Source organism: Phyllostomus hastatus, unplaced genomic scaffold, assembly GCF_019186645.2.
Source record: "Phyllostomus hastatus isolate PE091 unplaced genomic scaffold, TTU_PhHast_1.1 phas_scaffold_78, whole genome shotgun sequence".
NCBI classification, from domain to species: Eukaryota; Metazoa; Chordata; class Mammalia; order Chiroptera; family Phyllostomidae; genus Phyllostomus; species Phyllostomus hastatus.
This window is the reverse complement of record NW_025334041.1, coordinates 12771149-12794869: the sequence shown is the minus strand read 5'-3', so window position 1 is coordinate 12794869 and position 23721 is coordinate 12771149. Positions and strand designations below refer to the sequence as shown.

The window sequence follows — 23721 nt, the reverse complement described above, 5'->3', positions numbered from 1 at the left end:
ACCAAGTATTTGGGTACAAAAGTATTTATTTTATAAACTTTATATTTAAAAATAGAACTTTAATCTGTCTACTCACAAAACCTAACTTTAAGACATGATACATTTATCTCTCTTGTTAATTTGATGTTACTTCTACAAACAATACTCAACTTGTAACTCTTTTATATTAAGAACCTATACTAAATGAGGTTTGTATTTTATCAGAAAACATTTCCCTTCAATCTTAAAGAGTGCTTTTTAAAATGAAGGCACCAACAAGAACTACTTTCAGATGATACAGAATTTCTTATTTCTTGAAGATTCTGTGGTTGACCACTTCTTCATTAGTTACCTGCAGCAAGACACCTTCCTGCCAAAGGAAAAAGAAAGTATCTGAAGAAGTTTATCATGTTTGTCCAAAGAACCTAAATAACTTCAGTGGTGGTCTTAGGATCAAAGAAGACTCACTGGTGCATACAGTAGAATATGCCCTGATTATCACATTCCTGAAAAGGCAATTAAAGCCAGGCAATCAAACTGATGACATTTAAGAAATGAATTTCAGCAGCCAACCTAAATCTCTCCTACAAGGTAGGGAATTGGGAAAGAATTACCACATTCATACCCCAGTATTTAGTACTGGATGCATACAGAATTTATAATGTAGACAGACAATTGAAGTATAAGCTATTATCTGAAAACACATTCAACCATTTTGCCCTACCTCTCCTTAGCCTGATCCTGAGAGCATGTAAAGCTAGAACAACCATATCAAATAAAACAAAATTGTCTTTATTTTTAATAATAATAAAAAAACCCAGTTCACTCAAATGCTTGAGCCAAGAAATGTGAATACACAGGGTGTAACAATGGGAACGATTTATTGAACTTGCAGCCTAACTTTTACCTACCATTTTACTACCAACACCACTGAAGGAACCAAGAAAAGCTTTATTAATCACTTGGCTTGCCTCAGCTGTTGAAATGAAGCACTTTACAGTCTTTGTGGCAGCAGAATATACTTGTCCATGGTTCATATCAATGCTAAAATTCCAGCAGGGAAAAAAATGATATGTTAAGCACCCAAATCTTCATAGAAGGGGAGGGGGATGGGAAAGAAAGAAAGGGGGGAACAATCAAAATAATTTAAGTAAATGACAGATTGGAAAACAGGGTTTATAAATTACTCTCTTGAGTTTATAAATTGTTAAAACTCAATTTATAGCTATGTTAAACTACATAAGAACCACTATACTGAAAGACCATTGAAGAGTATTAGTTTATCTTTTGGGGAGGAAAATTAAAAAAGGAAAAGTAAATAAGATCTTACCTAAAGAAGTTTAACTGAAGCTTAGAACTATTTGCTCTACACCCTCAGCTTTCGTTGGCATCCTTATAAACTACTGTAGTTAAAGCTTTGTAGAAACAGCACAGTTTTTTAAGACTGGCTGAATTTAGTAGCCGTCAAGAGTTTTCTTGTACTAGACCTGTATCCCTGAAGAGTACCTCGCTGGGGTTATTTCCTTTCCTTGCATTGAAGAAGCAGCATCTAAAAGATCTAAAAAGGTGTTTCTCCTTGCAGAGATATCCCTTAAGTTATCTAGGTAATTTAATCCTGATGAATTGCAGACAACACACTTACATCTGACCAGCATTTATCTTACAATAATACAACAACAGCTTTGCAATGGACCTTAATTATACTACCCACTCCTTAACTTATTTAAAATAAAAAGTCTATAATTACACAATTTCCTTTAGAATTATTTTATTAAATCATAAATGTACAACAGCTTCTTAACTCTACACACGCACTTAAATTTTTTTAAAGGAAAACGTTATGTCTTATTACACCATGATCCTGGCTAATAGCTTTTCAAAACTTTGAGAAAAATCTTAAAAAAGGTTTCACATGTCACCTGAAACTTACAAATTTAACATTATCAAAGAAGGAATGCTTCTACACTCTTACAAAGACCACTAGAAATAAACAACAATTAAAAAGCTAAGAAACTGTCTCAAAGGCATTTTTTACAATCCTTCCTCCACAGTAAGGTAATGTTATTAAATAATCCAATCCATTCACAAAATGGCTCTCTGCATCTGCTCTGGTGTCTTCTGCCATATCACTGCATACTTATGCATGACTGAGATAAGTTTCCTTAACATTGTTATTTCGATAACCTGAAGCTGTTCTGTTACCTCTGGGCTCTCATCCTCTCCTATTTATACAGTGAAGCCTGTTTCAACAGAAGTAAAGAGTAAAAAAAAAATAGGTTATGAAATTATCCATCTAACCAGATTTTAAGGAAAGATAACATGATCCTAAAAAGCTTTTACTCCTGACAGCTAGGTCTCCCCAGACAATAATAATGTAAAAACTCAAAAGCTACTTACCCATTGGCAAATAGGAAGAAGCTCAATATCGGCTTCTCCCTCCATAACCCCCACTTCCTCCACTTCCTCCAGGACCATAGTTTCCTAGAATTGACAGACCAAGAGAAAGCAACCTTACTCCAATTTCTCATAATTAGCGTAGCAAGTTACTAATCTTACAGGACACCTATACATGGCCTTAAAACAGATCATAACCCATTGTTGCCAATTATCTTAATTACTTGGGAAATAAATCATTCAAATTCACAGATACTGCATTTTGCCGTTATCACACACACTTTTGCCCACATTTTTGAGGGAAAACTAAGGTTGCACATTATACACGGGTAGCGCTAATTCTATAGCTCTTATATGCTTTAAAAATGTGACTCTAGAAAGCAATGATGATACCCAAATACAAAATAATAACCTGGAATATGATAAATCAAGTTGTTCTTAAACGTGAGTGAAACAAAAATGAAATTTTTTTCCTCCCCTGAAAGCCTAGGCCAAAAAGGTGGGTGGTACACTACACACACAGCAAAATTCGGCTAATCTATTTGGTCCTACTAAAAACTTAAGAATAACTTATGCCCTAGCTGGGTAGCTCAGCTTGTTAGAGCTTCATACCAAGATGCCAGAGTTGCAGGTTCAATCCCTGGTCAGGGAACGTACAAGAATCAACCAATGAACACACAAACAAGTGAAACAAATCAATGTTTCTCCCTCTCAAATATATCAATAGAAGTGAAAACAAAAAAAACTTAAATATTTGTGATTAAGTTAATCTTTTAGAGACAACCTATGCACACTTCATACCACTTTGCAATGTCCTTAACAATTTTATTTGGCTTTCTTAACCAGCTACACAAAAGGAAAAAAAAACCCCACACAAAATATCTCCACTACTTCCCCAACTTCTAAATACAGGTTTGTTATGAATATATGAAACAGAATTTATTCTGGTATTTTTGTTGTATTTCCCAGATGAAGCCTACTTTTGTCCCGCTCCTGTATTCTAAACCACTTAATGTCTCATCATCCATCACATCAAACCCAAGTTTAACTAAGTATTTTCCACACATTTGAGTAACCCTAAAAATCATTACTATCTTTCTCATTTCAGATCATGTCAGAAGACTAAGAGTAATCTTTTCCTTTAATCACATGAAATAATTTTAAGAATGTAACAAATTACCTCCACCATATGGTCCCCCCATGTTCCTGCTACCACCAAAATTTCCACTCTTCATTGGACCATAGTTAGAAGGTTGCTGGTTGTAATTTCCAAAATCATTATAATTTCCACTTCCATAATTGCCTGTAAAAAGTTCAAATACAAGTTTTGCATAATGAACCTCAAAACACAAACATTAAACAAGTTATACATACTAAGTGTTTAAAACATCTCCCCAAAAGAGCACATCAGAAGAAATGCACACCTATCTACAATTCTAATTTAAGGCAGCTATTGACAACAATGAAATAAAAAATATCTCATTAATAAGCCATTAATTCCACTCCAAATTCCCACATAAAGGATGCAGGTGAATTTATTACCTCCTCCATAGTTGTCATAACCACCTCCGTAGCCCCCACCCTGGTTGCCATATCCAGGTCCTCCACCACCATATCCTCCTCTTCCTCCTCCATAACCAGGGCTACCTCCAAAATTGCCACCTATTATAAAATAAGCCTTTAAGTAATTACTTAATATTTTCAATGCCATTTGAACTGTCTTATCACACCCACTTCCAGCTTTCTAAATCACATTTTTACAAGTAAAATATTTGTTTTAAGAAATCTCTTCTAAAATAGCCTCTAGGGCAAAACAGAATATCCCTGTAAACATTTGGGGATGGGGACTGTACATACAACCAACTGCAAAAAACCTTTATGGAAATAAATACCAATTAATATTGTTGCTCTTCCTTTATACTAAAGATATTAAGTGTCCTGTTACAAAATACCTTGAAATACTACTTGTATTTTGCTTTACGGTTGTGAGGGCACATGAGGTATAGGGCAAACCAAACAAGTAGAAGAGCCACCACACTCCCCCACAATTGGTCTCAAAGATTGCAGCACCCAACTTAGGTCTCCCTACGAATTACCATGTTTCCCAATAATATGCTTACTACCCTTCACCTAAATAGAAATGAGGGGAGGACCAGATATCAGCAAACTTACGAGAAATTCAAATACTTAAATTGGTATCTAATCTCACATTATTGTAATATATAAACTCCTCTTTCTCACAAAACTTAACTTGGATCCAAAGCATAGTTACAAATAGTGAGATACACATGAAACTTGATTACGTGTAATGTGTGACAAAAATCAAGGTCTTTTACACTAGCTCAGTTTTAAATCTTTCTTACTAGGACAACTGCCAGCAAGTATCAACCTTTATTATATTCCAACAAAAAAACACCTAATGTACCACTTGATATTTAACAATGGCCAACAAATCAGCTGGACCCAGGAGAAAACCCTTACGTATTTTAGAAATGTCCTTTAGGTGACTTTTGGGAAATTATCCTGGGGGAACTAATCTTGTAAAGAGCTAATCACTACTGTTATTACATATACCACCCTTACATGTTGAGCATGGTGATATACAATGCCCTACACTTTTTCCAGGAAATGGTATGTGAAACATCACATGTCCATTTATGTTCAATACTTTGATTAAACAAACATGTTAGCACGATGGCATCTTTCAATTCTCATTTAAAATCCACCCAAATTATTTTGCAACCTATTTAACACATACACGTAACCTTTCCTTTATATATATACAAAAACCATACCTATGCTCTCTATAAAAGGTAAAAAATGCAAACCATAAGAAAAATCTCATGTACACATTAAACTGGACAAATACAGTAGGAATAAACTTTTAATGTGCCATAAATCAAAATACGTAAGAAACTGACCTCCAGGTCCTCCTCCATACCCATTATAGCCGTCCCCAAATCCACGACCACTTCCATAGCCATCTGTTGGGGCAGAAAAAATTATGATTAATATAACCTATTCAGTCCCTTTTCTTCCTTTCCTCCACATTCTCCATTAAGTATCTATGGATAATTATTAGGATTCAACTCCCTTTATGCCGAACACTAGAATGTTACCTCTTTATTTTTAGAAATACACACAAAGTTCAATAATTTAAATCTCACCCCCAATTTGGGGACTTAGCATGCCTAAGTTTAAGAGATTTCACTTATTTCCACATAGGACATTCAATAGAACACTGTAAAGTTTTTTGGGTTGCACCTTATTTTACTTAAGAGAACTATATTTAAAGCCTAAAACAAGAAAGTTTACTAAAGATAGACCTTTCAAAGCCCACAAGCAAAGCTTCTATGGTATTTTCACTCACTAAGTGTTATCTGGTAGTTTTTAAGGTGGTTGCAAAGTCATGTTGATTTAAATTCAAGACCATAATGCATTTGATTATCTTTTAAATTCTTAAGAATTTTTTAGGAGAGAGGGTAAGGGAGAAAGAGAGGGAGAGAAACATCAACATTTGGTTGCCTCCACATGCTCCCAACTGGGGCACCTGGCCTATAATAGCCCAGGCATGTGCCCTGAATTGGAATCAAACTGGCAATCCTTTAAGTTCTCAGGTACTCAATCCACTGAGCCACACCAGCCAGAGCAAGATTAACTTTTTAACTACTACCTCTTGCCTGGCCAAATCAGAATACTCCACCTACTTACAAAGTCTTAAAAAAAGAACCTCTTAAAATTAGGTCAGATTTCCTGATTCTAATCAAATGCAAGTCACAGTTTTTAATTAAGCACATTTACCCTTCTAACATTTAGAACTTAAAACTTACCAGATCCTCCTCTAAAGTTACTTCCCGGTCCTGGTCCAAAATTTCCACCACCACCGCGCGAGTCTCCAAAACCAAAGTTGCCTACAACAAATGGCCTAATTAGTAACAAGTTATTTACACAAATAAAATTTTAAAATAAAAAAGTGGAATTAAAGTTACCTCCTCTTCCACTTCTAGAACTTTGAACTTCCTGCATTTCTTGTCTAGACAAAGCCTTTCTTACTTCTGCATTATGACCATTGATGGTATGGTATTTCTGCACTGGAAGGAAAAGTTCAGACTCCATTAAAGCAGCCATACTATAACTTATATAAATATTTACTTTTAAATATAAGCATTAGCATACCCAAAATTTAATTTATGAAAATGCACACATCTTGGGGCTTATACACTTACACACAATCTTATCCACAGGATCATGGTCATCGAAAGTAACAAATCCAAAGCCTCTTTTCTTTCCAGACTGTCTGTCAGTAATTATCTCAATGGTATCAATTTTTCCATACTCCTCAAAGTAATCTCTAAGATGATGCTCCTCAGTATCTTCTTTAATACCACCAACAAACAGCTTCTTCACAGTCACATGAGCCCCTGGCTTTCCAGATTCCTATAATAACAAGGGGGGGGGGGAGGGTAAGTCATCATGACAGAAAAAATTAAACATGACAGAAAGCATCTTTTCTTTGGGTACCATAAATGACTTCTATCCTCCTGGTGGTAAAGCGAAGACTAGTTAGTGTCTTTGTAAAAAAGACACTAGTCTTTTCAAAAATAAGTGAGTCTAGGACAACCACCATAACTTTAGTAAAGAAAACCCACTGAGCCAGAATAAATTCAGAAAAGTTATTTCAAAACTACACTCTGTCTTCAGTTATACTATACTCACCTCTCTTGCGACAGCACGCTTTGGCTCAACCACTCTTCCATCAATTGAATGAGGTCTTGCAGCCATGGCAGCATCAACCTCAGCCATGGATGAGAAAGTTACAAAACCAAATCCTCTTGATCTTTTGCTTGCAGGATCTCTCATTACCTTCAAAACAGAAGGGGAAGCTTTAGCTTTCAATCTGCTTACTTGATGATTAAAAGCAGTTTTTAATGAACAACAGACTTAAAAGTAATTTCTCCAGGATTCACTTAGAATTTTAAACACAGGAGATCAATAGTTGAAGCATTAGTATGTGAAGGCACTTTTGCATATTTAACGTACCACACAGTCTGTAAGTTTCCCCCATTGCTCATAGTAGTTCCTCAAACTTTCTTCTGTGGTTTCAAAGCTCAAGCCACCAATAAAGAGTTTACGAAACTGTTCCTTTTCTCTCTGCAAAGGAAAACACCATTTCAATTTTTATTTACATTTTCTCTTTGTATATGCAGGGAATTAAATTCTTAAATATAAGGTGACCTGCTGGCAGAGTACCTTTTTCCTCTCCAAAGGAACAGTTTCTAAAGTTTTCTGGAGGGGAAAAAAAAAACTTACATCAAATTTAAACCATATGTTAAACTGTATATTAGTTGTGTTACACCAAAAATTGCGTCAGCTGAACTACACACGTTTCAGTCAAAATGCTTGATCTAAAGTTACTTGACATTTCAAATACGTTTAATATCAATTAAGAAAAAACAAAACAAAAAAACTTCGTGAAGAGAACGAAGCAAATTTATTCCCTGGTCATTGAAGGGTTAAAGGATTCTTATCAGAATTTGTGTTCAGCCCTACATCCTAGAACAGGTAAGTACACTTTACTCAGTTTAAATATTTTTAATAAAAAAATAGTTGGTGTTCATTACTACAACCCAGTTTACCATTTCAGGATTTAAATGGTCTAATAATTAGTTTCCTTCATAGCTCCCTCTGGTGGAGGTTCAAATGTATCACAATAAAAATCCTTCCCCCGCTTTACCAACTATTTATTGGGGGTAAAAATTTAAATGTCCAATATATTGTGACAAAGCATCCTTAAAATTCACCTCTCTGACCAAATGACAACTGATTTTTATGACCAACTAAAGCTTAACTACACCCTAGAAAGTATTAACATTACTTTTTGGGCACTCACATTTCAGTATTTTGGTTGACAACTCAGAAAAAATCTGAAATCACTATGGGGCAAACAACTATGATATACATCAGCATATATATTCACTGTAATCATCTCACTTTTCAAAAACTGTAAAAATGTTTAATGACCACTGTGAGTACCACCACTTACCCTTCACTGAGTCATTCTCATTTAAAAAAAAAAAATGAGAATGCTTAAGTTCATTAAGCTTATTGGTTATCTGGCAAACTATACGGTATACGTGCCTCTAATTTTACAAGCAAACACTAAAAAAGCCTGAGCTGAACTCTTTCAATCCCCATGAAGTCAGCAAGCAAATATGTTGCATTAACAGTACTGAATGAATTTTGGGCTTCCAATTAAGGAAGGATTGGTGGTCATTTGGTTTCCAAATGACTAAACTAAAAGTTTTTTTAAAAAAAGTATTCAGAAACCAGAGTAAATCTATTGTCCAAGACCAACAGTTACGAGTGTGTAATACAACTAAAACATCAAATGCAGTTTTCTATGTAACAGGAAAAATTTTATGCCCAACAAATAACATGACAGCTCTCAACCTAGTTCTAAAGAGGTCTCTTCCCTCCATGCATGACATTCTCCCATCAACTTAAAAAATACAATAAGCAATTCAGAGATTGTTTTCCTGCAGTTAACTGCTTTCAGGAATCTGAAAAAAAATTTAAAGATTAACAAATTATCAAACTAACTTCTGATACATTTAAATACCACCAAACTATCAAAAGTGTATTAGTTATTTGCCATAGTGATATTTGGATTCTTAAGCTAATTTTTTTACTTATTCTAAATACCCAATTGTCAGAAAAATACATTTTAAAACCCAACAAATTATTACAATTTGAAAGCACAAAGCACTACGTTTTTTACAAATAACAAAAGCAAAAGCTCATTACTTACCTCAATTTCCTCCAAACTTACCCGATGTCCACTATCGATTACAAAATTTTATAAGCGTGCTTAGGGTCAAAGAAAATACCCCGGTAGAGGCTCCCCCCCTCGAGACCTTATGCTTACCAATGTAATCATCAACCACGATTGCAAACAAATGAGAAAAGCAAGTAACAAAGTTCAAACACATAGCGCACAGCCTAATACTGTCGTATGCAGCAATACATGCATTGAGGACTGAGCCGTGTTTTAAGTGTAAGGATGGTCATTTTTTTTACTTCCCTTCCTCACAATTTTTAACTAATCGTTGTAAGGATCCGCCGCCTTTAGTAGTAAAGAATAACTGGCCGTATTTCTTGGAATACGAAAAAATCGGACGATTCACAAGGAATCCTTCTGAAACGAACCCCCCCATAACCTTTCCCCACTCATAATCGGCACTGAACTGATGGCCCCTATTTTTGGTTTTATTTCTAAAACCGGGTGCGAGACGACTGCCTTCTTAGTCACCGCAGACCCAGAAAAAAACCGTTACTCCAGCTAAGGGCTAGAACGGAAAACGTCCCTTTGTCACTGGGGTCGCCGCAGGACCGGGCCCGACAGCCCGGGTCGCTCTGCCCCGAGGCCGTGCGCGGCGCGCAGCGGCCGGCAGGCCGCCCCCCCGCCGCTCCCCGCGGTGGCTTCCGAGCGCAATGGCGCCATTTCATCGAGAGGACGGGAGAGCGCCTCTAATGAGGTGCGCAGGGCTCTAAAGCGCGAAGCTCCCGAAACACTCGGAATCCCCCCCGAAACCGCGTGAAACCGGCCCGGGGAGGGAGGAAAATAGCTCCCCGCTTCCATTCTTTGCCGCGGGAGCGGGACTAGCAGGGATCAGACGGTTGAAGAGAAAAACGCGGCGAGGAAGGAGGAGAATGAAAATGGCGGCCGCCAAATCCGGGGAGAGGGGGAGGGGAAGCTCCGCAGCCTCGCTCCGCAGGGCCCGGAGCCCAACCGAAACGCTCCCACGCAGGGCGGCCGGGGCCCCCACACCCGCCTCCCCGGAGCAAGGTGGTCAGAACTGCCCGCTGCGCGCCGCGCCTCACTGGAGCGCCGCGGCGCCCGCCATGTGGAAGGTCCCCATCCCCCAACCCCCAGCAGAGGGAAATGGCGCCGGGAGGCTGAGAGTGGGGAGCGTGCCGAACAAACAGGCGCCCGCACGCGACCCCTCTTCAGACATACACCCCGAGACCCACCGGCCCCTCGTCAGATCCGCCCGGGAACCCACCGCGTCCGCAGCGGCCCCCTTTCGCCGCCGCTCCCCCGCGAGACGGGGGGCGAACTTCCACCGAGGCGCTAACGGCCTCGCCATGCCCTTTCCAATAACTCATTGATTTCAAACCCGTTACCTCCATCGCGGACTCAGTCGCTTCAGCCCGATTGCCCGCAGCCGAGCGAGATGAGACAGCTCTCCGCGGTCGAACGCGAGCCGGACTCGTCCTGGCGCTGTAGTGAGAACTGCCGCCGCTGGAGAAACAACAACGCTAGCGACACCTCCACACGGCGAGCCGGCGCTGCTGCTACTGCCGCTGGGGCGCCTGCCACCGCTTTTCTAGAACCTTCCCCCGGCCCCCCCGCCCGCCAAAGCGTCTTTACGTCAGGCCGTTACGTAAACGTCCTAACCGCCGCCAATGGCGGGAGCGCTCTACGCCCTCCCTGCGCCAAGTGCGTACTACCCCCTCCTTCGCGGCCGGCGGAGGGCCTGACGTCACTTGCGTAAGTGGGAGCAGTGAATTGCCAGAGGCTCGTGTCAGCGTATTTCCTCCGCTGGGATTTGAGTCCACCCCCGCCTTAGCGCAGGGCAGGTGAGAAACGGTCGCGCAATTTGAAATGAAAGCTGTTGGGTGGGCCTTCATCCAGTCTAGGGTCCCAGCCCCCTCGGCAGTGCTTTTGAGAATGCGCACACCTCGCGTCCTCCCGCCGTAAAGACTCGTCTCCCTTCCCCACTGCGCTTCTCCTTCCCCACCCCTTTCCCCAGAGCACAGGGCTGACTCGTCCCCTCAGGGAATACCCGAAGCGGCTTATTGTCAACAGAGGACGCTTCACGCTCCACCAGCCTAACCCTGGCCAGTACCTTTGGGGGGTCCAGCCTCGGGGGGCCCGAAAGGGGCGCCGTTCTTAGTTCCCGATTCTTCCCCAACTAAGTTTTCTTCCCCATCCCCCTTCCCGGGCTTTGGAGACACCCACCCCCAGAGCGAGGAAGTGGGCGGAGTCCGGTTTTGGCGCCAGCGCTGCTGCGGCGAAGCAGAAACGCCGCCGCGGAGACGATCCGGGTCGCTGTCTGCGTCCTCCTTCCCTCTCCCTCCCCTCGGGGGACCACCGGGCGCCACCCCGCGAACTGTGAGTGCCGCAGTTGCCACCGCCCTTCCCCGCGGTCTGAGCTCGGGCTCCCAGCGAGCCCAGCGCGGCCCGCGGCCCCTCCCCCGCCCCCGGGCGCGCGCCGCCCGGCTCCGCCCCTCGCGGTCTGCCGGCGTGGGCGGTGCCAACCCCCTTCTCGCGGCAGCGGCCCCGCGCGCGAGTCCCCGGCCCCCTCCCCCTCGGATGTGGCTGGAGCGCAAGGCGTGCAGGGCCGGAGACGCTGTGGACTCGGGATCCGGAGCAGCACCGAGGCGGTGAAGTCGGTGTCTTTCGTTTTCTCGAGCTATTTCTCGGAGGTGGTGCTTAAGATGCGCCGCAGGGACCCCGTACCCAGTTCCCGGCTCCCACCCGACCGCGGAGGTGGGGGGAGGGGGAGAGAAGTGGGGAGGCGAGCCGAGATCCCAACGCGGGGCACGGGGCGGGCGCTCGTAGTTTGTTGGGATAACACTGCCCTTGAGAGGGTAGAGAGCTGGGGCGACAGCCGCCTTATTTTTAGACAAAGCGCCTTTGCTTCTCCCCTCCCCCATTCCCGAGCAAAATGAGAGGCCCGTTTCCCTCTCCCGGGTTTAGTCGGCTGCAGGGGCCTCTTCGTGAGGGCGGTGCATTTTCTCACGCATTTGCGCGGCCCACTGTCCGGAGGCTGCAGCGGGCGCTCCGTTACGTGGCCGCCGCCAGGAGGGGGGAGGTGCGGGCCCCGTGGCGCAGTGCCCTTGAACCCCCGCGCCGCGGCCTTTGTTTCTCCCCGCGGATGCGCTGACCACGAGGCCCGGGCTGCGGGGTTGGGGGGGGCGGGGCCGGGTGCTTAGGCTTCGTTAGGCGGAGAGAGACCCGGGTTTCAGGGCGAGGGAATGGACGTGCCGAGGAGGTGTTTTTGTTTTTTGTTTTTGTTTTAAGTGGCACGAAATGGGACTGAAGCATCTTGGTGTGTTTTTCCTTCAGTTTTTTAAACGAGGGACTGTAAAGAGGGAGGGTTTCCGAGAAAAAAAACAAGTTGGAATTACCCAGGTGACTCTTAATGATTGTTAGAGGCCTAAGGAAAAATTCACGGTATTTTACCGTTTTCATTGGGTACTTGTGTTTGATTTTTCAACCAAAATATTTGGCCATTTTAGAATAAATGCTGTATAGGGGATTTGGATTAGAAAGAAACTGTCTACTTACTATTTTTTGTCCTGAAAAGCTGTCTTAGGGACCAATGTCTCTAGTAAGGTTTCTAGACCTACTTGGTTAGAATGCTGATACACTCAGGCAGTATAACTTATTAATAACTTATATCTAATAACAATGCCGTTTATATTTGCTTCTCTGAATTGGTATGCATGTTTGGTAATATGGGTTACATAGATGGGGATTGGAATCCAAACAAAACTTGTGTAGTTACCTTTTTGTGTCATGCAAACTTCCTTTTAACTGTCATGCATTTTTCTAGTAATAGCTCTACAAGTCTGCAATAAAAATGGCCTCCAATAAAACTACATTGGTAAGTTAATAAGAACCTAAATATGTAAGGATCTAACTCAAATGTTTTCCCCCGGAAATTATAACTTTACATCTCAGTGGTTGACAAATGTACATTCGTTTATATTCTCCAGTGCCCTTCCCCCTGCCCAATGTTATGGGGATAATTGGGGGCAAAAACGAGATTATTACATTGAGATACTTAATAGACTTGGCTTAATAGTATCTTGATTAAAGTAAAGAAACGTAATCTTGATACAATAGCATAGTATGAACATTAAGTATATTTATCATGAAGTGAAAGACAACAAATTCATGTACTTGAAGGAATACGATACAAGCATGGGCAGACAAAGCAGTAAAGGCCTTGTTGATTGGCATACTATCACCTAATTCACTCTACTGAGTTCTGGAGAAATCAAGTATTTGCCGTATTGCTCGGTTTAACGAAAAAAGTACCTTGTACAATACACTGGCACAAAACTCATTGAATCTTTCAAATGCTTGGGCACTTTGTCATATCTCAGACTTAACTCTGAATTATAGAAGGGCCTTAAATTTAAGTCATTGCTCGTTTTTTTATATGTCCAGAATGTACCAAATTGCACATGTGTCCAGGAAGGAGAGAAGAGTAGGCCTTATGGAACTTCTGAGTGGTTAATTTTTTTTGTTTCTTAAACCCAAAGTTTGTGTTCTTAGGCTTCAGTAAACACTAGAATATTCACATGAGAGTTGTGAAATTCAAAGTTATGGTTCCCACAGCAGTTAATTCTAACACACTGCATTAATAGTAGTCACAAGCATGTAAAGGTGAGTGTTAATATGTGAATAAAGGAAAGCATTTGGTTTTGGTCTGTAAGTTCTCCCCTTGGATTCCACGCTAAAAGGAGCACGTTTGTAATTTATAATTTGTGTCATCATTAGATTGCACATTTAAATGAAACATCTTGGGAAATAGGAAATAGAAAAGGCCTGTCTGATGAGTCTCTATAGCACCAATTGTCTCTGTAATAGTCTCTGTAGCATTCATCAAAGCCATTAGTGGAAAAAGCACAAAGTGTATTCTGTGCCCCTTCAGAGGTAGACTATCCTTCAAAATCCATAATCAGTAAACCAAAGTGTATATAATTGAGTTGGTTTTATAGTTAGTTACCTGTGTCTAGGTATTGGATGGAAAAGGAACTAGCTGTGCCTGGTGCTTTGAGAATGGATATAGCGAAAGCAAATAGATGTCTATTAAAATTGAATTGCTTCTGCACACAATTTTTTTAATGATTTCATGTGTGTTATGAGATAATGGTGCTATAATTTAAATTGGGAAAGTGGGTGGATTTTTTTTAAGAAGCACTTCAAACTAGCTCGTGCTATTGCAATACATACATTTTTTTATGCCAGTTTTTCTTAAGCTTAGGGTTTGTCCTTTTCATTTTCTGTTGTTTGTTTGTTTGTTTGTTTTGGTCATCCTCTTCATTCTGTTAATCTTCTACCTTCACAGACCTAGCTGTTTTGCTTGTCATTTAGGATCAGTATCTAATAAGCTTTTGTCTACACCAACTGCTCTTTATTGTCCCCACTACCATACACCTACCTTCCTTGTACTGTACAGAAGCAGAAAATTACCTGACTGTGTGCAATGCCCAAGTAATGTGTGTGTGTACTTCTAAATGACTACATAATTTTAATGTTCTTTTGCAGATGTGTCATTGCTGTAATATTTTTCTACATGCTGTATTGAGGGACAATTTTAGTGATCGGGTGATAAAAGACTTAATTTTTTTAATAGCACATGTTCTAAGATGAAATGAGTATAACACTTGGGATTTTCTCCTCTTAGTCTCTTCTAATTAACCATTTCGTTTTGTGGGGTTTTAAAGATTTACTCCTTTTCAGTCTTGTAACAAATCTGAGTTATTAGAAAGTGGTGGATTGAGTTTGGTCTCCTCTGAAATAGTGTTATACTTGAAAAAGCACACACACGCTAGGCGGCAAACACAGGTGGCAAACAAGGCCCTTGAGCCGAATCAGCCTCCACCTTGTTTCATCTGGCCTGGCACCTTGTTTCTGCCTGCAGCAGCGCTGAGCTCTTTGCCCCTAGTTAAGGAGCAGTTACATTTATACAGGCCTAAAATTACTTTCAGCCCTTTGAAGGCAACCATGAGGCTGTTGTGGCCCCTGGTGAAATTGAGTTTGACACCCCTGCTCTGGGCTAAAACTTGTTTAAAGTGAATTTTGTTGGCTACCAGTTTAGACTCTTGAGAGACAAAAGGATTGTTTTTGCCACAAAATTAAAATGATCCAGTATTTCTGCTTCTTGAAATGACAGCATTATAGCTTTGTTCCAAGTGGTCAGTAACGTAACATATTGTCAGCAGAAATATGGAAAAAATGATCTCGTTCTTTTTAAACTATTCATCATCTCCTTGGTTGACCCTGCAGTTGACACCAGGATACTGAACCATGTTTTTATTCTTGTAGGTAACCTTTTTTTATATTGTTGAGGCTTTTAACATTGTGTTTGAATTGGCAAAGGTGGTCTTCGAGTTTGGGGGATATTATGATTTCAATCGGTTTATTGTTCACTTAGTAACACCTGTTACTTCTTTCTCTAATGTTCTGATACCTCCTAGAGCAGGGGTGTCAAACTCATTTTCACCTGGGGCCACATCAGCCTCACCATTGCCTTCAAAGAGCCAAATGTAATTTCAACTCCTTAACAGTTAATGAGTAGTTAAATTTATACAGTCCTAAAATTATTTTGTCCCTTTGAAGGCAACGGCGAGGCTGATGTGGCCCCCATTGAAAATGAGTTTGACATCCTGGCACCCCTGTCCTAGATGTTTGCAGCTGTGTTGTAGAATGAAAACTAGTGAACATGGTTTTGTAGACCAAATAGAAATAAGACTAGGGAAAGATAACAGTATTTTCCACATAGTGGTTTTGATTGTATTTTTCCATAGAAAGGTGGTGGGTGATAGGTTTAAGCTAAACTAGCAGAATTAAGTGTTTCTTTTATTGGTTATCTGTTGGCGTTTATTTTTTCAGAAGGTGTCTACCCAGGGATATAGAAGTAAAAATCTAGATACCAAATTCAACAATAATTGCTTAATTTAGCAATTGCTTAATTTAGCCTTTAAAGTGTAGCCTTTGGGATATATATTAAAATGTATCCCAAAATAAAAACAAGATGTTTCTTAATTCTTTGTTTTAGCAAAAAATGGGAAAGAAACAGAATGGGAAGAGTAAAAAAGTTGAGGAGGCAGAGCCTGAAGAATTTGTAGTGGAAAAAGTATTGGACCGACGAGTAGTGAATGGGAAGGTGGAGTATTTCCTGAAGTGGAAGGGATTCACAGAGTAAGTAAATCCCTTTTGTTATCCGTTAAACTTCGCTTAAGTGGTATTTAAAGCTTGTTTTTAACTTGATATCTTTTATCAGTTTTCCCATAGGTTTCTTTAAATTTCAAGACACCTTTAATCCAGAGTAGCTTGTTTGAGATCTATTTAAAAGGAACCAAGGTTTTAGCCTGTAGTTGAGCCAAGCAAATTTAAAACTAATTGATAACCTTGGAAAGTCAAACTTACAAAATTACTGTATAGTTTACTATGTAATGCACTTTAATGTAGCTGAATACTGTACTAATTAGAATACCTAATCTGTATCACTTATCTACATAAAGAGGGTACTAAAAAACATGGAAGCTATATAATGTAAACCTGTGGATCTTAAACAGGAGTGCTCATTATGATCCAGTTCTCACACTAGGTTTACTGTGTCCTAATCTCTAAGAAATCAAGTCGGGGCTTTTTTTTTTTTAAACTCACTGGTTCCCTCGTGTTCCTTGTGACTAGTTGTTCTCATAACTGCTCTTAATATTAAGCTGCCTTGTGAATAACTTACATGCAGAAATTATACTGTTTATCATTGCTAATCTGCTTGGATTCTTCTGTCTTACACCACAAAAACAGTGAGGCTCCATGGGCAGCAACTATTGATAATGGATAGGTAGAGATCTATAAAAATCTGTGAGTGTGGTAGAGATGAGGAGTACAATAGTCTAATTATTAGGTTTCAGCTATCTGTAATTTACTGCCTCTGCCATTCAAATTTTAAAGCAACCTCCGTAGCAATTTGGGAAGTATGAGTTGAATGGAAGGTTTAGGTTTTCCTATTTTATGTTTCCAATAACTTGAATTGAGCTTACATATACATCATAAGTTCATAATTTTCCCCTAGATAGCTGAACCAAGCAAATGAGTCTGAACTATTTTTAAATTAGATTTAACCAGTTTGCCAAAGAACTGACAACCCTGATGTGGTGGACACTTGGTTTTATTGTTTGTTTGTAAACCCAAGGGACAGTAAAAGCTGAATGTCCTACCCATTAAATGTTAGGAAACTAACTCCTCCCTTTCTCCCCAAACTTACAACCCCTAGAATGGTTGAGAATCTGCTGTGTGTGGTACAGTGTATTAGGTAGTGTAGAAGGCTGTATTTGACAAGAACACTACAGAATGGGGGCTCCACTTCAGCTCTTTTGTCCTCTTTACCCTCTAATTTTCCTTTGCCCATTTGGGGATCTGGGAATATCAGCAGACCAAATTGTAACCAGAGGTTAATATTAGCACCTTTTCCAGCATTTGTAAAATGACTGATTTCATTCGATCTTGTATAAAGGCTTTTGGGATTAGAGCACACAAAGTTCACAAGCTTATCACTAGTGAAGGATGATCTTACTTTCACTTTTGGTAATGAATATTTTCTTTCCAGCCCTTGTTTATGGGCCCTGAAATTCAAATTTTTAATTTCCATTTTGATTTTTTTTTTCAGCCAGTAAAAAGTGGATAAAACATTCTTAGTTAGCCAGCCATATAGAAGGCTGGATTTGACTTTCGGGCTGCCAGCCCTTTCTTTATCACTTTTCCCAGTTTGAGCGAGCGCTCAGCAGAAATTGAAGGACTGTCCCGCGTTTGAAAACGCTTCAGGATTATTTTAAAGCACATTGTTGGAGGCTCTGACCCTTCCTGTATTCTGATTAATCTGATAAAGTAATTTAGGGTGGGAGTTAGGAATCACAGTTTTTTTAAAACCCTTCCAGAGAAATTCTGAGGTGGCTTGTTTCTGTTAGAAATCAGGTTAAGTTAACCTGTGGGTGATATAACAGATTGGCCCCTTGGGTAGGGACTGGGAAAGAAGACACAAAGGAGGGAAGTGCGATCAGACTGTGTCAAAAGAATGTGAGGGATGGGGAAAAATGGTTAGCACAGAGGACTTTTCAGATACAAAATAAATCTGGATGGTGGTAAGCTATGTTTAATTGAATGAACTTTTTTTTTTTTTTAACTCAATGCAGTGCTGACAATACTTGGGAACCTGAAGAAAATTTAGATTGTCCAGAGTTAATTGAAGCATTTCTTAATTCTCAAAAAGCTGGTAAAGAAAAAGATGGAACAAAAAGAAAGTCTTTATCTGACAGTGAATCTGATGATAGCAAATCAAAGAAGAAAAGAGATGCTGTAAGTATAAAATATTGCCCACAGAACTGGCTTTTTGTAAAGGGTTGCTAGCTCAATTTTTAAAATACTTTTAGGACATTTTAAAAGTTTTAATACTATTAAAATATTTACAAGACTAAGTGCTTAATATTCAGGACAAAGGAGATAGGTATGACTTAGCCTACTTTGTGTAAATACAGTGTTTATGCCACCGTAATTGTGCTAGATTCATGGATATAGTACCTGATCACACAATTTCCTATGATCCAAGACTAGCAGTCCTAAGTACAGAGAACATTAATATTAGATCATTGAAATTTCTTTCAACTGAGTGAAAACAGTCCACATAGCACATCCTGATTGTTGGCCGTTAGTGACACTAACCACAAGGAAGTATAATACTTTGGCTTGTGATCTTTGTATTACCAAAGTATTACCTGATAATACTTTAGTTTTGAGGTGTGTAATCTTTGATAATAACATTTTTTTATTGGCATAAATTGAGACAGTTGATTTATTCACTGCATGTATGTTTTGATCCAGCCTTTGCTTTGCTGGTATCTCTGTGGCTTTGGGCTAACCATACAATTCTTTGCTTCTGCCCTCAGCTTCAAGACAAATTATGTTTGCCTTGAGCACTGGGCATGGCAATTTGGGAAAGGGTCTTGGTTCTGAATTGGTATTTAGACTTGGACACTAAGCATACAAGACACATTTCTTTTCTTTTTTTTTTTAAGATTTTATTTATTTTTAGAGAGGGAAGGGAGAGAGAGAGAGAGAAATATCAGTGTGCGGGTTGCTGGGGGTCATGACCTGCAACCGAGGCTTGTACCCTGACTGGGAATCGAACCTGCGACACTTTGGTTCGCAGCCCACGCTCAATCCACTGAGCTACGCCAGCCAGGGCAAGACACATTTCTTGATGACATCTTTGGATTTAAAATGAGAGATCATTTGAGGTAGATGCCATGTACTTTACAGATACTGCATTAAATCTTCATGACATCTCTAAATTACAGGTAAAGTTACAGGTATTATCCCTGTTTTACAGATGAAAAACAGGTTGGATAAAGATTTGGTTTTAGATAGATATTTTAGCAGCCAAAGCTAAAAAGTAACATAGTTGATCAGTATACACTAGATTTCACCTTTTCAGTTACCCATGGTCAACTGGGTTTCAAAAATGCTAACTTTCCCCAATATTCTCTGCTCCTGACATCCATTCATCATGGCTCAGTGGTCCGGGATCACCCAGAACAGATGATCCTCCTCCTGATGTATCATCACAAGGTCTTTAGTAGCTTCACGCTACATCACAATGCCTACATCATTCACCTCATCACATAGGCATTGTGCCACCTCACATCGTCACAAGAAGGGCGAGAATTGTTATCATTCTATTTTATTGTTAGCCTCTTACTGTGCCTAATTTATAAACTAAACTTTATCATAGGTATGTAATACAGGGGAAACAGTGTATGGGATTTCAGTACTATCTGCTGTTTCAAGCATCCATTGGGTCTTGAACATGCTTTCTTGAGCAGATAAAGGAGGATTGACTACTGTATATAATTTAAGTCAACCACATGCTCAACAGAAGCACTGTCCAAGGGGTTTCTTTAGTTTTTTCCATAAGATAAGACATTTTTCATTTTCACCAATAACACTATTGACTTGGATATTTTGAGTATGTTTGCTCTCTATCCCACATGGTATAACATTAATTGTTTTAATGTCTTGGTTTGATCGCTGTGAGCTTCAGCTGGTCTGCCCGACTGTGGAGCATTCTCCAGCACGAAACTTGGCAAATCACTTTTGACATGTTCAGTCAGTCACAGCACCTTCTCCATACACTGCACAAATCTTTTCTTGCATTTCAGTTGCATTTTTACCTTTATTGAAATAAGCATAATATGCCAAAAATGTTTCGTGTTTTCTTCCATCTTCAATTTTACGAGTACACAGAAATTGACCAATGCTGATATGACAGCCTTCACAATACAATCTAACAAAACTTTGAAGTTAAAGACAACTAAGTCTACTAGAGTCATCTTAGGAAAAAAAACAAACAAACTTTTTGGCCAACCCAATATTCTGTTTCATAGGTAATCTAAATCACAAAAAGGTGAGCTTGCTTACAGCCACACAGTTAGAAGGTTAGAACCATTATTCTAACCAGCCTAGGCATCTGACTCCAGAGTCTGGGATGTTGATATAAAAATCTGGGTAGGGAAAAGGGATTTGTTGATAAAAGCAGCTCCTAAACATTTTCAATGTCCAGAAAATTATTGAGGATCCCAATGAACTTTTGTTTATGTGTTTTATAGCTATAAATAACTAGTAGAAATTAAAATATTTGTGTTTTCACAAATATTTTCACAAGAATGACAAAACCCATTCCATGTTATTCATAATTAGTGGTGAAAGATAACAAAATGTGAGGGGTGGCGTTTTATATTTTTGTAAATCTTTTCACTCTCTGGCTCTGTATTGTATTTGCTGTGCTGTGTTTGGTGGAGGCATGTCAAGACAGTCTAGAGTCAGATACATGAAATGAGGGGACCTTATGGATAAACAGACACCTCCAAAAGGTCTCAGGGATTCCCAGTAATCTTCAGACCGTACACTGAGAATCACTGTTGTATATTTATTTTAGAAGGTTTCCTATGATTGCTTATAATTAATCTTGTGTTTTACAGTTTTTATAATTATTGATTAGCATTATCAGAAATAAAGATTAGTTAACTTTAGATTCAGAATACTTTAGACATTAACATTTGTTTTTTCTACATGTAAGGTTAATGAAAATTACAGTGTGCTTTAGCACTAAATATGCTCTAAGTTCTAGTCATTTGTGTTTCGCAACTGGAAGGTTTTTATTTAAAAGGTATATATCATGAAGACAAACTGGAAGTTAACATTGTCTGATGTGTGGAAACATTTATGTAAATAATCATTTAACCCCTCTTTTAAACAGGCTGATAAACCAAGAGGCTTTGCCAGAGGTCTTGATCCTGAACGAATAATTGGTGCCACGGACAGCAGTGGAGAATTAATGTTTCTCATGAAATGGTAAGTGTGTGGGGGATTGTTGTTATATTTATAAAGTATAAACGGAAGGGCATGCTTTAAATTTTGTGAGACTTTATCTAGAAAAGGTTTTATAGTTTCCATCATTAGATAGAGAATAATTCTCTGATTAAAGGATAATTCTAGTTACTTTTGCTAATGATATTTAAAAGCACAGATTGGCAAACTGGCTTGTTCGTAAAATGAAATTTCATTGGAACCCTGGCCCAAGTACCACATAACCTTCTTGAAGCATTAAGTAACTTTGATTAGATTGTGATTTCTTTAAATGAACAGTTCTTATTTGACAAAAAGCGTTTATACTTTTAACTGAATTTTCCCCCCCCCCTCACAACAGGAAAGATTCAGACGAGGCAGATTTGGTGCTGGCAAAAGAGGCAAATATGAAGTGTCCTCAAATTGTAATTGCTTTTTATGAAGAGAGACTAACCTGGCATTCTTGTCCAGAAGACGAAGCCCAATAATTGTTTTTGTTGCTTTTTATATATATTTATATATATAAAAACCTGGGTCTTGGATTTTTTGATTTATTAGTGTGAAGAGATAACTACATTCTAATAAAAATCAAGTTTGGTATGTTTGTTTTAAAGTAGTACTGGGGGTGGTGTTGTTGGGGGGTGCATCTGTAGCACTGGTTACTTTGGAACAAAAGCTTTCTGTAGTTGCTTCCTTTATCAGAAAACATTTGATACCATGGTATATTCTTTCCTCTGCATTAGAGAACAGCTTTTCTAAATGTTGGGGTCAACTTCCATTGTTACTCAGTCAGAATTTTTGTTTAAGTCATATATACTTCAGGATCATTGTGGGGGTTTTTGTTTATTTGGTGGGGGGTGGTTGGTGTGTATACATATGTAAATTTAAATGGTTTTCTTTCTTTTTTTTAACTGAAAGAAAAACAGCATTTCACAACCATAGATAAGCTCATGTTTCTGGGCCGCCATCATTTTCAGCAATCTAAGAAATAAATCACTTCAAGTTAAATTGAAATTTTTCCTGAAGCTTTAACCTTTGAAATTAAATAGTTTGTAATTAATTGGGCAATTTAAATATAATATGAGCAGTTTAAATTGGACAATTTAAAAGCAGCCATATCAGAATCCGTGGCCATATCTACAATTATAAAGGCAAATTTATTTGCAAAACACCTGAAAGGAAAATTTTATTACTACCAAAAACTTCCTCTCTCAAATGAGAAAATTAGACAAACCCTGGTATGTTTTAATTAGACAGGCAAGACTTACTTAAAGGTTTCGCCTAGCAAGCTGTTCATTTACAAAAGTTAACATTCTTGTGTTACATTGACCAAAAGGTTATGATCATGGAATGTGTAAGACTTTATTCATGGAAGCCTAATCAGACTACTAAAGACCTTGGCAATTTAAACCTGTTGAAATAAATGGGTGAACAAACTTTTGTAATCTGTAGTCTTGACCTGCATGTTTTACTCCAACTCATTCCTTACATGTAGGCTCAGGCTCAGTGTTTGGGTTACCGGTTCAGTAGAAGCCAGGAAAAACAATGACTTTGTAGTAACCAGAATGTTATCCAACTGTATATTGTTTACTTTATTGTAAATACTGGTAAACAGTGGTCAATAAATAGTTTTATATTGCTTTATGTGGTTAGCCTCTTTATCTGATTACCTGTTTTGTAGTGGGAGTGGAAACACCCATAGACATGTTTCTACAAAATGTTTTCTTGTGGGGAGAGAAAGAAGAGTTTAATGTCGACTTTTGGTACCTAGAATCTATTGTAGTTTGTTACCACTGCCATCCGAAAAACATCTTCTGATAGGACCAACCCTTTAGTGCTAGATCTGTTTCTGCTGATTCCAAAATCTGCGTGGAGAAAAGGAAATCATCTCACGATACATACACAAACACTGAGTTACCATGTTGTATTCCTGAAACTAACAATGTTTATGCCAGTTACACCTCAACTTTAAGAAAAATAATTATACCTATGCTAATACACTTTTTCTCCTAACAGGCGTACACTACTCTAAATAATGGGTTCTTAGATGATACAAACCTGTTCATATCAGAAATTTAATGACCTTGCCTTCAACTTTAGTAAGAGCATTTCTGCAAACAATTTTATTTTCTTTATGTTGT

General features: G+C 39.2%; 2 protein-coding genes across 11 annotated transcripts; one reads left to right on the top strand and one right to left on the bottom strand.

Moving 5' to 3' along the window:
* Positions 1 to 8: 8 nt before the first annotated feature.
* HNRNPA2B1 (heterogeneous nuclear ribonucleoprotein A2/B1) lies at positions 9 to 10730 on the bottom strand. Of its 6 annotated transcripts, none has more exons than XR_006784476.1 (13): positions 10558 to 10730; positions 7624 to 7659; positions 7414 to 7524; positions 7090 to 7236; positions 6600 to 6810; positions 6363 to 6464; positions 6204 to 6284; positions 5295 to 5357; positions 3916 to 4035; positions 3554 to 3676; positions 2377 to 2460; positions 891 to 1023; positions 9 to 349 (listed from the first exon to the last, which is right to left on the bottom strand). XR_006784476.1 is itself a non-coding variant. In XM_045828677.1 (12 exons), the coding sequence occupies exons 1-11, from the start codon at positions 10561 to 10563 to the stop codon at positions 2399 to 2401; spliced, it is 1062 nt and encodes a 353-aa protein (XP_045684633.1). In that variant the 5' UTR covers positions 10564 to 10730; the 3' UTR covers positions 9 to 349; positions 2377 to 2398. The 6 variants fall into 6 exon arrangements, 4 of the variants coding, with proteins under 4 accessions (XP_045684633.1, XP_045684632.1, XP_045684635.1 ...); XR_006784477.1 differs by having other exon boundaries at positions 951 to 1023; XM_045828677.1 differs by lacking the exon at positions 891 to 1023.
* Positions 10731 to 10908: 178 nt separating this feature from the next.
* CBX3 (chromobox 3) lies at positions 10909 to 23224 on the top strand. Of its 5 annotated transcripts, XM_045828682.1 has the most exons (7): positions 10916 to 11013; positions 11388 to 11548; positions 12996 to 13046; positions 16233 to 16375; positions 18373 to 18535; positions 21492 to 21586; positions 21942 to 23224. In XM_045828682.1, the coding sequence occupies exons 3-7, from the start codon at positions 13023 to 13025 to the stop codon at positions 22066 to 22068; spliced, it is 552 nt and encodes a 183-aa protein (XP_045684638.1). In that variant the 5' UTR covers positions 10916 to 11013; positions 11388 to 11548; positions 12996 to 13022; the 3' UTR covers positions 22069 to 23224. The 5 variants fall into 5 exon arrangements, with proteins under 5 accessions (XP_045684641.1, XP_045684638.1, XP_045684640.1 ...); XM_045828684.1 differs by lacking the exon at positions 11388 to 11548 and having other exon boundaries at positions 10936 to 11013; XM_045828681.1 differs by lacking the exons at positions 10916 to 11013; positions 11388 to 11548 and adding an exon at positions 11676 to 11825.
* The last annotated feature ends 497 nt before the right edge of the window (positions 23225 to 23721 follow it).

Excerpts from the sequence above, each read along its gene's own strand:
- HNRNPA2B1 (XM_045828677.1), bottom strand. Across the intron at positions 7,525-7,623 it reads TTCCTTTGGAGAGGAAAAAG|AGAGAAAAGGAACAGTTTCG; the intron begins GTACTCTGCCAG and ends TTTCCTTTGCAG. Across the intron at positions 4,036-5,294 it reads GTATGGAGGAGGACCTGGAG|GTGGCAATTTTGGAGGTAGC; the intron begins GTCAGTTTCTTA and ends ATTTTATAATAG.
- CBX3 (XM_045828682.1), top strand. The coding sequence starts at position 13,023 with ATGGCCTCCAATAAAACTACATTG. Across the intron at positions 16,376-18,372 it reads AAGTGGAAGGGATTCACAGA|TGCTGACAATACTTGGGAAC; the intron begins GTAAGTAAATCC and ends AACTCAATGCAG. Across the intron at positions 18,536-21,491 it reads CAAAGAAGAAAAGAGATGCT|GCTGATAAACCAAGAGGCTT; the intron begins GTAAGTATAAAA and ends TCTTTTAAACAG.